The sequence below is a fragment of the Leptodactylus fuscus genome, chromosome 1 (genome assembly GCF_031893055.1).
Source record: "Leptodactylus fuscus isolate aLepFus1 chromosome 1, aLepFus1.hap2, whole genome shotgun sequence".
In the NCBI taxonomy this organism is placed as follows: Eukaryota; Metazoa; Chordata; class Amphibia; order Anura; family Leptodactylidae; genus Leptodactylus; species Leptodactylus fuscus.
In genome coordinates, this window is record NC_134265.1 from 368,770,646 (window position 1) to 368,788,033 (window position 17,388).

At 42.5% G+C, this 17,388-nt stretch overlaps 1 protein-coding gene across 2 annotated transcripts in view; it reads left to right on the forward strand.

Moving 5' to 3' along the window:
• LOC142188624 (adipose-secreted signaling protein) overlaps window positions 1–15,607 on the forward strand; it is a 32,987-nt gene extending 17,380 nt beyond the window's left edge. For both annotated transcript variants that reach the window (XM_075261899.1, XM_075261900.1), the window contains exons 3-6: window positions 8,646–8,788; window positions 9,690–9,828; window positions 14,661–14,783; window positions 15,047–15,607. In XM_075261899.1, coding sequence (XP_075118000.1) covers window positions 8,646–8,788; window positions 9,690–9,828; window positions 14,661–14,783; window positions 15,047–15,147 — 506 coding nt within the window. In that variant the 3' untranslated portion in view covers window positions 15,148–15,607. The remainder of the gene's footprint in view (window positions 1–8,645; window positions 8,789–9,689; window positions 9,829–14,660; window positions 14,784–15,046) is intronic.
• Window positions 15,608–17,388: the final 1,781 nt, after the last annotated feature.

The window sequence follows — 17,388 nt, forward strand, 5'->3', positions numbered from 1 at the left end:
TTTGGTGGATTTAGACTATGAAAATGATATGACAATCAAAACCATTGACAATGTGGGTGTTGATAGAAAAAACCCAGATTTTTACCCTACAAAAACCAGAAATCCTTGCTTCCACCTCTTTCAACAGAAGGTGGAGGAGGAATTGGTTGAGCTGGAAAATAAACTCAAAAAAAGCAGAGCTAAAAGGAATAATAACTTAACTAGAAAAGAAAGAGAGGCCATTAAAAAACTAAAAGAATCCCATAACCTAATTATAAAGAGGGCTGACAAGGGGGGGATGACAATAGTTATGGATTATAAAGATTATGTGGAGGGCTGTCATACTATCCTTGATGATGATAACACCTATTTAAAACTTAAGGAAGATCCAACAACAGCATATAAAAAAACTTTAGAAACCCTTATCAAAGAAGGTGAGGCATTAGGGATCTTTGATAAAATGGATAGTGAATACCTTATTAACCCTACTCCTACCATACCAACTATATACGGTCTCCCAAAAGTCCACAAAAACATCAAACCTGTCCCGTTACGTCCTATAATATCCGGACGTAATTCCCTTAATGAGAGGCCCGGGGCATGGTTGGACAAAATACTTCAGCCTCTTGTTTACCGCACCATGGGTCATATTAAAGACAGCCGAGAAATATTAAAAATATTTGACAACTTTATTTGGGAAGAAAATATGTCCTGGCTTTCTTGTGATGTCAGCTCCCTTTATCCTAGTATCCCCCACGGGGATGCCCTCGATGCTTTAGCCTGCCAGCTTTATAAATATAGCCTATACACCCCAGCAATGTGTGAGTATATTCTATCCATCACTTCATTTTTATTAACACACAATTATTTTGTTTTTTTGGACACTTTTTATTTGCAGATTAAGGGGGCTCCTATGGGAGCCCCCTTCTCACCTTCACTTGCAAATTTATTTTTATCGTTTTGGGAAGAGAAATTCATTTTCTCTCCTGCCAATCCGTTTGTTGATTCTGTTTTCTGGTATGGGCGCTACATCGATGACCTACTCATAGTGTGGGTCGGAGATGTGGCGCCCATACCGGATTTTATTTCTTTTTTGAACAAAAATGAATATGGTTTAGGTTTTACATTTCAACATAGTTTTTCTACAATAAATTTTTTGGATATTACATTGCGGGGGTGTGTGGACTCAAATAGGGTTATCACTAAATTATATCGCAAACCTACGGCTGGTAACGCTATTTTGAAGGCAGATAGCTGCCATCCGGCGGCTACTATCAGAGGGATCCCCGTGGGGGAATTAATCTGAGCAAAACGTGCTTGCAATCATGAGGAGGATTTTGTACAAGAAAGTCAGGAGGTAATCAACAGACTCCAAAGCAGAGGTTACTCTAAGAAAATATTGAATCAGGCATTTGAGAAAGTACAATCGAGGGATAGAGAAAAATTATTGGAGGAAAAAACTGAAATGAATACCAATCTAGAACACGCCACAGTGTTCTCAACAAATTACAGTCCACAGTTCAATTTAATAAAGAAAATAATCAAAAACAATTTACCTATCCTGGAGCTTGATGATACAGTTAAAAAAATCCTTAAAAATGGGTTTCACTTTGTCCCTAGGAGAGGTGTATCTTTGGGGAATGATTTGTCCCCTAGTTTCTTAAAATCCCCCAACATTAGTTTAATACCAGATAGAAAGGGATCGTTTAGGTGTGGCAGACCTAAATGTAAGAGCTGTCCCTTTACTGACAATACGGTAGAATTAAGCAGTTTTAAAACAAATTTCAAAGTAAAGTTTAATTCCAGCATTAACTGCACCACCAGATATACTGTATACTGCATCAAATGTTCAGCTTGTAGAATGGACTATGTAGGCAGTACCACCAGGCCATTGAAGGTAAGAATAGCCGAACATATCAGAGACAGTAAGAAGCAGGGTACGGATGGTATTTCTGGTGCATCAAAACATTTCTCGAGTAAACATGGTGGAGAGATAGATAATTTCTCTTTCTGGGGAATTGAAACAGTCAATGATAACATCAGAGGAGGCAATAAAAAAAAGATCTTACTTAAAAAAGAAGCATTATGGATCCTCCGGTTTGGCTGTCGGCAACCGGAGGGTATGAATGCTAAGTCAGACCTGGCTTTTATTTTTTGACTAACAAACTTTTCATCTCTAACCTTATTAAATTAACGTGTTTTATTTTATATCATTTATAAAAAACGTATAAAAAATTTTTTTAGATATGTTAAGGGATGTGTTGAAAAGTTTTGAGAATTAAGGTATCTGTATCAGCGAATCTGATGTCTATCTTAGATGCTTGGTTAAAGTTAGTGAAAACAGTGTTACATGTCAGTTTACCTGTTAGACTAGATTTCAGCCCTCAACTCTGCAAGTTAATTACCTTGGGAGTGGTCAGGCTTGTTGTACCTTTGTAGGACTAAATTCACATGGAGGGAGGTACTGCGGTAATCTGTTTCAGTTTAGTATTGAAAGTAGCTAACTTTTTGATATCAACTTTAGTTAGAGTTGAGATATTTATTCTTTTATGCTCGTGCAACAGAATAATCTCGAATAAACAAGTGTTTTTTTTTTTTGTTTTTTTTTTTTTTTACTTCTATCCTTGTCTCTATTTAAAACAAAACTAAGTGAGATCCACAAACTTGCCAGGAAGGGTTAAATGATCAGCTGATGATGTAGAAAGGTTTTGGATCCTCCCAGTTTTAGTCATCTCAGAGTGTATATTAAGTTCACACTGCTTACAATGTTCAGGCTAGTTTCGCTATGAGTAAGGGACGCCTCAATAGTCCCGAAACGCGTCAGTTTTCTAGCGGTTTTTAACTCACCATGTCCAGTGTCTACCTTGTCTACACTATGTTTTTTTGTGTTTAAATGTATACTTCAGCCTATGGTGGCAAACAGAAATTTTAAAAGGATGAAATAAAAAGAAAAGTTTTTACAAGCTGTGAGTCGCGGACCCTTATATCGAACCTTCGGTTTGACAAGATTATACTTCCATTTATTTACTCCAATGAGTCAAGGAGAATAGGGTCGTGCACCAACAATCATCATTTGAACGACTACAAGGGTGAGCTACTTTATATCTTTTTCTATTTTTGTATTTTTTGTATTTTTTTGACTCTATAAAGTTTAAGCCCCCAAAGAAGTGAATTTTTATAGTAATTTTTGTATCAAATTATATTACTATTTAAAATGGACAGTACTATAGCCACCAAACGTGAGAAAATTGTAGCAGTGTTTGGCAATACAGCCGGGATAATGAATGATGAATTAAAAGACGTTAAAGATCTGATAAGAAGTAAAGAAAAATTACTTATACAAGAGCTCAAACTTTTCTGGGATAAAATTACCTTAACCCAATATATAGAAAGGGAGATGATCCCAAGGGGACTAAGATTACATAAACTGCCCACTTTCATGTACGATGAAGTATTCTTAAAATCGTGGAACAATATTTTAAGTGATTGTTCGTTAAAATTGATGAAGCTCATCGTACAACATGAAGAGTCTAAATTCATCAAAGTGAAGGAGGAAATAAGCCTATTGCAAGAAAAATTGGATAAGATCAAAATGACAGATAAATTGAAGGAATGGGAAGATAATTTAAACAAAAAACTTGATACCATTGAAAACAAGATCATGGAGATCAAGAAAAAGAAGTTTGAACGTGATGTTCAAGATTATACCTCGGGGTATATTTATAAAAAAGCCCCTAAAACATCTTCACCATTCCCAAGACCTATTTTGAAACAAAACAACCAAAAGGGTGCACGACCTAGAAACAAGAGAAATGTTTCATTCAACTCAGTGGAACAAACAGATATTTCCTTTTCAACAATGGAAAGGGATTCAGGGGATACCTTTGAAAGTTTTAACAACAGTATGGAGTCCTACAAAAGCAGACGAAGACAACACGGCCAGTCAGTTGGGTCAAAAAACGGGGACGAATCGTCACCAGACGAGGGAAAAGAAAAAACAAACAAAAGACCCCGCTACACCATGAGGGCACGGAATTAGTAAAATCAGAAGAGCTGGAATCCAGCACTACGTGCAGTGTGTTGAACCTCTCCTCAATCAATCTTTCACAGGCTGAATTGACACTGTTGGATCGTGGTCTGAACTTTGTTCCCACTAGGCAATTCAATATGTTTCAGACAGTAATGGACATCAATAAGTTTATCAGAACTTTGACAATAAAAAAACATTTTTTTGAAGACACGGATAGACAGACATCGATTTCTAGCACTTTTGATAACATTATCTGTCATAGAAACTCCTTACCATTAAATGCAACTTTGAAAGATCATGTAGCAGCACAGTGTTTGGTGGATTTAGACTATGAAAATGATATGACAATCAAAACTATTGACAATGTGGGTGTTGATAGAAAAAACCCAGATTTTTACCCTACAAAAACCAGAAATCCTTGCTTCCACCTCTTTCAACAGAAGGTGGAGGAGGAATTGGTTGAGCTGGAAAATAAACTCAAAAAAAGCAGAGCTAAAAGGAATAATAACTTAACTAGAAAAGAAAGAGAGGCCATTAAAAAACTAAAAGAATCCCATAACCTAATTATAAAGAGGGCTGACAAGGGGGGGATGACAATAGTTATGGATTATAAAGATTATGTGGAGGGCTGTCATACTATCCTTGATGATGATAACACCTATTTAAAACTTAAGGAAGATCCAACAACAGCATATAAAAAAACTTTAGAAACCCTTATCAAAGAAGGTGAGGCATTAGGGATCTTTGATAAAATGGATAGTGAATACCTTATTAACCCTACTCCTACCATACCAACTATATACGGTCTCCCAAAAGTCCACAAAAACATCAAACCTGTCCCGTTACGTCCTATAATATCCGGACGTAATTCCCTTAATGAGAGGCCCGGGGCATGGTTGGACAAAATACTTCAGCCTCTTGTTTACCGCACCATGGGTCATATTAAAGACAGCCGAGAAATATTAAAAATATTTGACAACTTTATTTGGGAAGAAAATATGTCCTGGCTTTCTTGTGATGTCAGCTCCCTTTATCCTAGTATCCCCCACGGGGATGCCCTCGATGCTTTAGCCTGCCAGCTTTATAAATATAGCCTATACACCCCAGCAATGTGTGAGTATATTCTATCCATCACTTCATTTTTATTAACACACAATTATTTTGTTTTTTTGGACACTTTTTATTTGCAGATTAAGGGGGCTCCTATGGGAGCCCCCTTCTCACCTTCACTTGCAAATTTATTTTTATCGTTTTGGGAAGAGAAATTCATTTTCTCTCCTGCCAATCCGTTTGTTGATTCTGTTTTCTGGTATGGGCGCTACATCGATGACCTACTCATAGTGTGGGTCGGAGATGTGGCGCCCATACCGGATTTTATTTCTTTTTTGAACAAAAATGAATATGGTTTAGGTTTTACATTTCAACATAGTTTTTCTACAATAAATTTTTTGGATATTACATTGCGGGGGTGTGTGGACTCAAATAGGGTTATCACTAAATTATATCGCAAACCTACGGCTGGTAACGCTATTTTGAAGGCAGATAGCTGCCATCCGGCGGCTACTATCAGAGGGATCCCCGTGGGGGAATTAATCCGAGCAAAACGTGCTTGCAATCATGAGGAGGATTTTGTACAAGAAAGTCAGGAGGTAATCAACAGACTCCAAAGCAGAGGTTACTCTAAGAAAATATTGAATCAGGCATTTGAGAAAGTACAATCGAGGGATAGAGAAAAATTATTGGAGGAAAAAACTGAAATGAATACCAATCTAGAACACGCCACAGTGTTCTCAACAAATTACAGTCCACAGTTCAATTTAATAAAGAAAATAATCAAAAACAATTTACCTATCCTGGAGCTTGATGATACAGTTAAAAAAATCCTTAAAAATGGGTTTCACTTTGTCCCTAGGAGAGGTGTATCTTTGGGGAATGATTTGTCCCCTAGTTTCTTAAAATCCCCCAACATTAGTTTAATACCAGATAGAAAGGGATCGTTTAGGTGTGGCAGACCTAAATGTAAGAGCTGTCCCTTTACTGACAATACGGAAGAATTAAGCAGTTTTAAAACAAATTTCAAAGTAAAGTTTAATTCCAGCATTAACTGCACCACCAGATATACTGTATACTGCATCAAATGTTCAGCTTGTAGAATGGACTATGTAGGCAGTACCACCAGGCCATTGAAGGTAAGAATAGCCGAACATATCAGAGACAGTAAGAAGCAGGGTACGGATGGTATTTCTGGTGCATCAAAACATTTCTCGAGTAAACATGGTGGAGAGATAGATAATTTCTCTTTCTGGGGAATTGAAACAGTCAATGATAACATCAGAGGAGGCAATAAAAAAAAGATCTTACTTAAAAAAGAAGCATTATGGATCCTCCGGTTTGGCTGTCGGCAACCGGAGGGTATGAATGCTAAGTCAGACCTGGCTTTTATTTTTTGACTAACAAACTTTTCATCTCTAACCTTATTAAATTAACGTGTTTTATTTGATATCATTTATAAAAAACGTATAAAAAATTTTTTTAGATATGTTAAGGGATGTGTTGAAAAGTTTTGAGAATTAAGGTATCTGTATCAGCGAATCTGATGTCTATCTTAGATGCTTGGTTAAAGTTAGTGAAAACAGTGTTACATGTCAGTTTACCTGTTAGACTAGATTTCAGCCCTCAACTCTGCAAGTTAATTACCTTGGGAGTGGTCAGGCTTGTTGTACCTTTGTAGGACTAAATTCACATGGAGGGAGGTACTGCGGTAATCTGTTTCAGTTTAGTATTGAAAGTAGCTAACTTTTTGATATCAACTTTAGTTAGAGTTGAGATATTTATTCTTTTATGCTCGTGCAACAGAATAATCTCGAATAAACAAGTGTTTTTTTTTTTTGTTTTTTTTTTTTTTTACTTCTATCCTTGTCTCTATTTAAAACAAAACTAAGTGAGATCCACAAACTTGCCAGGAAGGGTTAAATGATCAGCTGATGATGTAGAAAGGTTTTGGATCCTCCCAGTTTTAGTCATCTCAGAGTGTATATTAAGTTCACACTGCTTACAATGTTCAGGCTAGTTTCGCTATGAGTAAGGGACGCCTCAATAGTCCCGAAACGCGTCAGTTTTCTAGCGGTTTTTAACTCACCATGTCCAGTGTCTACCTTGTCTACACTATGTTTTTTTGTGTTTAAATGTATACTTCAGCCTATGGTGGCAAACAGAAATTTTAAAAGGATGAAATAAAAAGAAAAGTTTTTACAAGCTGTGAGTCGCGGACCCTTATATCGAACCTTCGGTTTGACAAGATTATACTTCCAAGAATATAACTACTATAATACTACTCCTATGTACAAGAATATAACTACTATAATACTACTCCTATGTACAAGAATATAACTACTATAATACTGCTCCTATGTACAAGAATATAACTACTATAATACTGCTCCTATGTACAAGAATATAACTACTATAATACAACCTCCTATGTACAAGAATATAACTACTATAATACTACTCCTATGTACAAGAATATAACTACTATAATACTACCTCCTATGTACAAGAATATAACTACTATAATACTGCTCCTATGTACAAGAATATAACTACTATAATACTACTCCTATGTACAAGAATATAACTACTATAATACTACTCCTATGTACAAGAATATAACTACTATAATACTGCCTCCTATGTACAAGAATATAACTACTATAATACTACTCCTATGTACAAGAATATAACTACTATAATACTACTCCTATGTACAAGAATATAACTACTATAATACTACTCCTATGTACAAGAATATAACTACTATAATACTACTCCTATGTACAAGAATATAACTACTATAATACTACTCCTATGTACAAGAATATAACTACTATAATACTACTCCTATGTACAAGAATATAACTACTATAATACTACTCCTATGTACAAGAATATAACTACTATAATACTGCTCCTATGTACAAGAATATAACTACTATAATACTGCTCCTATGTACAAGAATATAACTACTATAATACTGCTCCTATGTACAAGAATATAACTACTATAATACTGCTCCTATGTACAAGAATATAACTACTATAATACTACTCCTATGTACAAGAATATAACTACTATAATACTGCTCCTATGTACAAGAATATAACTACTATAATACTGCTCCTATGTACAAGAATATAACTACTATAATACTGCTCCTATGTACAAGAATATAACTACTATAATACTACTCCTATGTACAAGAATATAACTACTATAATACTACTCCTATGTACAAGAATATAACTACTATAATACTGCTCCTATGTACAAGAATATAACTACTATAATACTGCCTTCTATGTACAAGAATATAACTACTATAATACTACCTCCTATGTACAAGAATATAACTACTATAATACTACTCCTATGTACAAGAATATAACTACTATAATACTACTCCTATGTACAAGAATATAACTACTATAATACTGCCCCCTAGAGTATAATGATGTCCTGTAGCACATTTCCCCTTACAGTTCGGGGCCTCTGTATGTATCTGGGGTCTCTGTTTCGGCCTCTTCCTCCTCTGTGGTTTCTCATCTCTTCTTTGATTTCTTTCTTCCCTCTCTACAGGTGCGAAGCCGAAGGTTTCGGGTGTGCGCTTCGCTTCAGGCTTCTCGGAGGAGGGCGCTCACAACCATGTGCACTTTGAGGAGAAGCTGCATGACTCGGTGGTGATGGTTTGTCAGCAAGAAGACGGCAACTACTTAGTGAAGGTACAAGAGACAGAGTGTGAGCAGAGACTCTCAGCCCTGACTGTGCCAGCTGTAGTCTGTCTATATTCTGGAGGTTTGTTGCACTGTATCAGGAGCAATCTCTGCAGGGGTACGTATTCCGGCTCCTATGTCTGAGCGGCCGCTGGTTTCCTCTGCTCGGCCTCTCGCTGTGCCGTGTTCTGAGCTGATGATCTTATTATGGAAGGTGATTACATGTAGCAGAGCCGAGCGCGTGCACCTCTTTGCTTCCTTCTAAATGCCTATTGATTGCTGACTGCCTGCCCAGTATTTTTAGGTGTAATAACACACATGAGGTGTAACATTATGTCCCCGCCGGGTGCTCGCTGCTTTTCTTTCTGCTAATAGCCCTTTATAGTGTTCACACTGGCCAGACGCCTCTGCTTATTAACCCTTATTTTCCTGGAACCTGGTACAGATATGTGACTACATACTGCACAGTCCTATACGTGTGACATGTTCACCGCCCCACTACATACATGTGACATGTTTCCCGCACCCCTACCAGACATGTGGCCGCAGCTCTGGATATATCTGTCTCGGTTCCCCTCGTCGGCCTCGGTTTTGGTGGGCGGCGAACCAGTCTAGACTTCTGTATTGATCTCCAGCTGTATTGGTGTCCCCCGGGTGTAGGCGTCTGACCCCGTCTATTCTCCCGCCCTCTATGTCCGCCAGCGTTCTTGTCTTCTCTCTAGTTCAGCCCTTGTTCACACACAGCCCCTTCCTAATGGTGGCCTGGTGTTCTACTATCTGACACCTCTAATATTACTATATAATAAGTTTTTTGGTGGGAGGGCGGAGAGGACACGATGTAGGTTCAGCTTGTCCTGATAATATGGCCGCTTATATAACTACTTCTTCCTCCTTCTCTGGTTCCTTGCAGGTCGGCTTCCTGAAGATCTTACACAAATATGAGATCACCTTCACCTTACCTGCCCTGCAGCGACTCGGAAGGAATATTTGTGCAGTTCCTCTCCCGAACCTGAACCTTAAAGTGACAAACATCACAGCAGTGCCTGAAGGTAGGTCCACGCCAAGCGGTCACTGACTACCCACCAGACTTACATAATACCGCTGACTGTGTCATGTGTCATCTGCACGGACCAGAACAATGTGCGGCTCCTCTAAGGGTTAAACGTTCTGAGACTTTATCTATAGCCTGTGCAGACACACTGTAACAACAACACTGCTGTGAGCTGGATAGTCTTATGGAAAATCTAAAAGGGATGATTTTCAATTTGTGATCTTCCCTGTCAAGGCTCAGTGTGAGGGGGGAACAATATATGGCCACTGTTGTTGGAAACAGTCAGCAGGCATGTGGTCAGTCACCCTGTTAACAGCTGAACTGGGCTTGTGTAATGTAGGGAGCCGATGTTTAGCGTACAGGTGACCATGCCCTGAATGCGACTCTCCAGAGCTGTATCTATACCCTGATCAGGCAGAGACTCCTGGGAGATTTCTGCTCTGAAGCTGTAGCGTTGTGAATGCAGCTCTAGAGTGTAATACAGGCTATCACTAGTGTCTCTTCTCCTCTGACCTGGCGTTATTTACTGTGGTGTTAGCAGCACCTATACGTTATTCTTCTGGCCTGGAGGATCTGGGCACTGACAACCTGCCAACTCTGTATTGAGTAGTTGTCAGTGTCACTTTTTTGGCATGCCGAGGGTTAAGCTTGCAGATTACATCAATCTAAGGAAGGTGGAGCTGCTTTTAAGGAAGATTTGGGCTTTAAGTGACCAACAAATGACTGTGGGAAGGCCACTCAGATTAGAACGTGTTCGCTGTAATCTCCTCATTCCCCGGAGGACATAAGAAGCCGCTGCCGCATTAATCTCGATACTGTGCCGGAGCAAAACACAAGTCCGATTGTGGGAATTGTGCAAAAGCCACCAGTGCTTAATGAGTAACCAAGTCATCGCCGAATATTCTGCAAATTTATGTCGGCGCTCACACCATTAGTGCTATGGGCAATGAATGTTGTGTATTGTGTTGTCTATTTCCGGCTGCAGGATTGTAGGGGGGGTATTACATTACAGGGGGCGCCCACTGAGCTCTGAATCTGCAGCTGCACAAGCAGAAGGAGGACACGGCGCTATAAGCAGGGCACTGAGAGAAGCTGCTTTGTAGGGGGGTATTACATTACAGAGGGCGCCCACCAAGCTCTGAACCTGCAGCTGCACAAGCAGGAGGAGGGCATGGCGCTATAAGCAGGGCATTGGGAGAAGCTGCTTTGTAGGATACACCTATTGTCCTCTGATCTACAGCGCTTGTGCAGATGCAAGTTCAGAGCTCAGTGGGGGTTTTCTGTAAAAACTTCCTACCCCCTTCTCTAATGACCCCGTATATATTCCTGCATCTCCTCCCTGTTCTCTTCTTACATATGGCGCTTGTGCCCATCACATAGGGAAGTGTGTTGTCTCTCCATATTCGTGCTCATACACAAGCCTTGTGTGACAGCGGTACGTGCGGCCTGTGCCGGAGGATGAGAGTTGTCGTACATCTTGATGTGATTCGCTCGTCCTCTTCTTGCTCTCGGGGATGATCCGTTTCTTTGTCAGCCGTTGAATCGCTGGAGATGACGGGGAAATATGACAGCTTAATGTACGAGGCGGACTAGTGGCATTTATACGTGATGGCTCTCACTCCGGATGACGGGGGAACTGTTCTACTGAACGATCCTTCCATAAATGTCACCGCTCTCTCAGCACGGAGTGTGAAGCCGAGAACATAGTGTATGTCCTGGATAGAGGATCCCTCCCCATGTCATGGCTCCAGGTGACGCTGCATTCATTCCTAGTACTATGGAAGGATCTACATCGGGCCACATTATAGAGCACACAGTGGTCCCTTCTGAGACATGGATGGACTTGGGAGGTGGGGGATGGGGTGCCCTGCTCGTCCCTACAGACAGTCACTGGCCTTGTCAGTCAATCTGGAATAATCCGACCATGGTATAGGCATGTTACTGCAGGGGGCGCTCTACCGCGAAGCGTTGTGATGCTCTGCAGGTCTCCATAATGAGCTGTAATTGGTAATGGATCCCTCCCTAGACCCCATCATACGTTTCGGGAAATGATCTGGAGCCCCGGCCGATGCTTTATCCTCCTAATGAGGTTGCGAAGAGTCCTCGTAAATGGGAAGGTAATTGAGTTAGGGGGCTGGAGACAGGGCGGACATCGGATGCTTTAGGTTTCAGTTCTCTTATTAGCTCAATGGTTTTCAGATTTTTGTCTCTGAACTGTAGGAGTCAAGGACCATATAGTCCATAATAAGAGGCGGGGTCTGTCTGCTTCATGTAGGGGTGACGGAGGGTATTCCCATCATACGGGGGCAACCTCTAGGACCTCACACATCCCTCTTCAGAGCAGCGCTCCTATCCACCCACCTACCCACTATATCCTAGTGTAGTGGAAACTCCTGAACTCTCTGTTCTGTAATGGGGTCTCCAGGGACCCCCGCTGTATGAGATTGTGCAGTAATACAGAATAGAAACTGCATCTCAGTAATGTTACTAGGATAGGACAGACTTTCTGGGATCTGTTTTTGCTCTTTCCAATTAAGCAATTAATGATACAGTAAATGAGGAGCGTCTGTGCCGGAGGAGTCCTGACCCAGCAGATGCAGTGAGATGACTAATGGTGGGGGGTGGGAGTCTGCCTTATAGTGCAGGGTATACGTTACCTATACATATTAGGATGTCTGGCATACAGCCTCCCCTGGTACTTCTACCCCGGGCTGTCCCCACCCCCGCCACCCTTTTGCTGAATTATTTCGGCTGTTCTCCTGTCTGTACATAGACGGGTTTGTTGTCTCCCAGCCCAGCAGCTATTCTAGAGAGCAGATTGTCTTATCAGCAGATGAATGAGGCGGATTTACTGCACAAAACAGCAGACATGGGCGGATGGATGGAGAATGTAAAAATACCAGAATATCTCCGCAGCTTAAAGGAACAGTGTACTGAGAAGACCGGACTCAAGACAGGGATTTATCAGGCACAGGTACAAGACCTATCGATCCTAGATATAGTCACTGTACGGGACCTGGCTGGCCGTAGATGTAGTCACTGTACAGGACTTTGCCGGCGCTAGATGTAATCACTGTACAGGACCTGGCCGGCCATAGATGTAGTCACTGTACGGGACCTGGCCGGCCATAGATGTAGTCACTGTACGGGACCTGGCCGGCCCTAGATGTAGTCACTGTACTGGACCTGGCCGGCCCTAGATGTAGTCACTGTACTGGACCTGGCCGGCCCTAGATGTAGTCACTGTACAGGACCTGGCCGGTCATAGATGTAGTCACTGTACAGGACCTGGCCGGCCCTAGATGTAGTCACTGTACAGGACCTGGCCGGCCCTAGATGTAGTCACTGTACAGGACCTGGCCGGCCCTAGATGTAGTCACTGTACAGGACCTGGCCGGCTCTAGATGTAGTCACTGTACAGGACCTGGCCGGCTCTAGATGTAGTCACTGTACAGGACCTGGCCGGCTCTAGATGTAGTCACTGTACAGGACCTGGCCGGCAATAGATGTAGTCACTGTACAGGACCTAGCCGGCCCTAGATGTAGTCACTGTACAGGACCTGGCCGGCCCTAGATGTAGTTACTGTACAGGACTTGGCCGGCCATAGATGTTGTCACTGTACAGGACTTGGCCGGCCCTAGATGTAGTCACTGTACAGGACCTAGCCGGCCCTAGATGTAGTCACTGTACAGGACCTAGCCGGCCCTAGATGTAGTTACTGTACAGGACCTGGCCGGCAATAGATGTAGTCACTGTACAGGACCTAGCCGGCCCTAGATGTAGTCACTGTACAGGACTTGGCCGGCACTACATGTAGTCACTGTACAGGACTTGGCCGGCACTAGATGTAGTCACTGTACAGGACCTAGCCGGCCCTAGATGTAGTCACTGTACAGGACTTGGCCGGCACTAGATGTAGTCACTGTACAGGACCTAGCCGGCCCTAGATGTAGTCACTGTACAGGACCTAGCCGGCCCTAGATGTAGTTACTGTACAGGACTTGGCCGGCACTAGATGTAGTCACTGTACAGGACCTAGCCGGCCCTAGATGTAGTCACTGTACAGGACCTAGCCGGCCCTAGATGTAGTTACTGTACAGGACTTGGCCGGCACTAGATGTAGTCACTGTACAGGACCTAGCCGGCCCTAGATGTAGTTACTGTACAGGACTTGGCCGGCACTAGATGTAGTCACTGTACAGGACCTAGCCGGCCCTAGATGTAGTTACTGTACAGGACTTGGCCGGCCATAGATGTAGTTACTGTACAGGACTTGGCCGGCCATAGATGTAGTCACTGCAGTTCTAGGACTCTTTGCTTTTGCAGAACTTCCAGAAAGGGTTTTTTGACTTTTTAGTTTTTATTTTCAGTCAAGACATTGACTTTATTACTGATATATTCTTCTTTCTTCTTATTTGGAAATTGCTCAAAAATAACATTTCTACAAGCACTCTTCTCCCCGATCCTGACTGTCCCGGAGACGAGGGGTTTCTGACCGTTCCTCCAGTCTTGGGATCACTACGATCCCCTTCTTCCACTTGGGTGACTGGATTCAGCTGTTGTGACTTTTTTAGCTTTTCTATTAACCAGTTAAGTTATTAAATTGACATTTATGGAAACTTTAGTCACTGCGTGCGTCCTGTGGACAATCCCTAACGCTCGGCCTATCTACGTCAGGTGTCTCAATGACTTTACAATGACTGCAGATAAGATTTCGGCCCAGGTTCACATTACTACGTCTCTACACGAGTACAAGTTTGCTCTTGACTTTCTCCTCGGGGCTTTGTCGCTCCGGTCTACATAACTTCTTATCTGTTCTCCTTACACAGGACACAACATCAGATGTGAGTACACTGCTCATAAAGAAGGCGTCTTAAAGGAGGAGATGATTCTGGCCAGCGAGTCCAACGATAAGTCTCTTCTCAAGGTAGTGGTCCAGGCGCGGGTCCTGGGTAAGTGGTCTCTTGTCACTGGGATGTGCCGGACTCTGGTAGTTGTGAGACGTATGCTCCATGTAACTACCATCTGTCTGTGTTCACACATGGTTGCCGCGCCCTCAGGGCTGACGCTTGTATTTAGTGTCATATGATTTATGTCACATCGAGTTGACCTTGAGATGCGAGTCAGCCCGGCTTGGCCATAAGACATATTCCTGCCATCTGCTGTTTGCTTTCAGACATCGGTGCTCACACGTTTCTTCCTCTTGTCATTGCAGACCGCCATCACGGCACTCCGATGCTGCTGGAGGGAGTGAAGTGTATCGGGGCCGAGGCAGAGTATGACTCCGAGCAGAGCGACTGGCACGGCTTCGACTGATGTTGGTGGTGGATTACGGACAATCGCCCTTTCTGTGCCGCTCTGCTTCTCAAAACCTATAGCCATGAAGATTGTAGGGACTAGATGGGATCCATTTAGTCCGAAGGGCAGCTTGAAGCCTTTCATTTGCGGAGGAGGGTCTGGCGCGCTCTGATTGGCTGAGAGACTTGTCAGTCAGTATCTAAAGGGTGCACACTGGATGGAGCCCCTGAACCCCCGTGGCTTGTTGTCATTGCGTTTTTGCCGTGTGTGAGCCTTTCCCTTCCCTGGGTTGCCTTAGTACCCGTAGCTTATTAACCGAGCTCCCACAATCTGGCACCAGTAGGGGGCAGCCTGACCCTGTCGCCCGTCTATAGCTTACGGTACTCCCTCAGGTACGATGTGGGGGCTGAGCCCGTCATGTGGTTATTCAGAATGTCAATTGTGAAATTGTTCCAGAATAAAATTTTATTTTTACGTGGATTTCGGACTTCCAATATTTTTCTTGGCATTATGCAAAGTGTAGGAATACGGCGATGTTTCCTCACCATCCAGCGGGATGAAAGGGACGTCGCCATCCACGTCGATGATCACACGTTACAAGGTATCAAATGTGGAGAGCACAGCTAACTCCCCAGAGCCAAGACAGCACCACCTACTGGATCTGCCACAGTTGGGAGGACCTACTGTTAGACACTCCATTCTAGTCTCGACCATCTCCTATGCTTCTGCATTGCTTAAGGACCTTTGACGTCATCCAGGTCCTTAAGTAGCAGCAACACGCTCACTGCTATGCTGAATCTCATAAAGAACATTTGATATGTCCTGCCAAGATGGCTGCTACCACCAGATCGGTAGTCGGAGTGGAGAGCTGTATTGTGCGTCACTGCGATTGCTTAAGGACCCTTGATAATGTTACCATAGATCCTTAACAGCTAGAAATAGTCAGTGTGCAGCGTATACATGGCTCAGTATACAGATGAAGCTTAACAGTTGGAAATAATACAGTACAATAATCCTGTAATTAAACATTAAAAATAAGCAGAAATTTATTATTTTTTTTTTTTTGGTGTCCCATTCCCTTTAAGGAAACTTTTCTCATCATAGGTTTATATTGGAGTTACTTAAGGGCTATCGTGATTAGAATATTTTTTTAGGAATATTTTTGTTTGTAGGGTCACATGTATACACCCCAGCATCAAGACTGACTTGTAGTGGACAATGGAAGCCTTTAAGATGAACATTGTGATGGCCGTAGATCGTGCCCGCTCCGTCCCTGTGCGTCATCCCTGTCAGGCTCTTCTCCATCCTCACCTTTTGTCAGTGGCTGGAAACAATCTAATAATAAACCCATCCGACCATCTTTAGACGGACGACATGTGGATTATGTCAGCCCCCCCCCCCCCCCCCTCCACTATGTGCTGCATCTCGGACGTCATGGCCTACAACAGAGCTAAAAGCAGAAGTGACTCAACAGATGAAGAGACACTAAATGGTTAATTAGATGGACGACCCTGGAACCTACAGAGGTATACAGTATAATCCTATCTGTGCAGTGTGACGTCCACGCCATTGCTTTACCTATCCTGTGTCGGGTGACGGTGGTGCAGCGAGAAGCAGAGTCGTCCTCAGACGCTTGAGCGGAGAATTTATTATATCTGATGGGAGCAATATCCTGTTCTGCGAACCCGGACTGGACAGAAAAGCTGAATTGATGGATGTGAGTTCAGTCTAAGCTGCGCTTACACATTATATACCTCTATAGAAACTGCACTTCCTGGACGTTATACACACACTCTAAAAACTTAAGATTTAGCTTTCTTCATCCAAATTTCACAAGCATGTGGTCTATTGACAGCCCTTTCTAATATTAGGTGACGGTCGAGGGTCTCTGACCTCCCTTGGTCCCAGGTTGGTGAGCCTGTCCATGCTCTGGTCTTTGCATAGACGGCTGTCCAAATATTTGCCGGAGCTCAATACCTGGGCTAACCAGGGTTGTAGAGAGATGAATAACTGGGCGGCCATGTGCCCCATCCTAACCCATCCATAAGGCCCCCAATATAGTTTACTTGCTCCCTGATGGGTTAGGACAGACGACGCTACTCTCCATCTTAGTTGAGAAATATGTATGCGTTCAGTACAGCGTGTCATGGATCTCGATGTAGGGCGAGACCAGTTATAACCATGCTTGTGTCACTTGGTGATCACGGTCCATAGTAACGTTTCATGATCCGTCATTATCTCCTGCCACAAATGGAAATG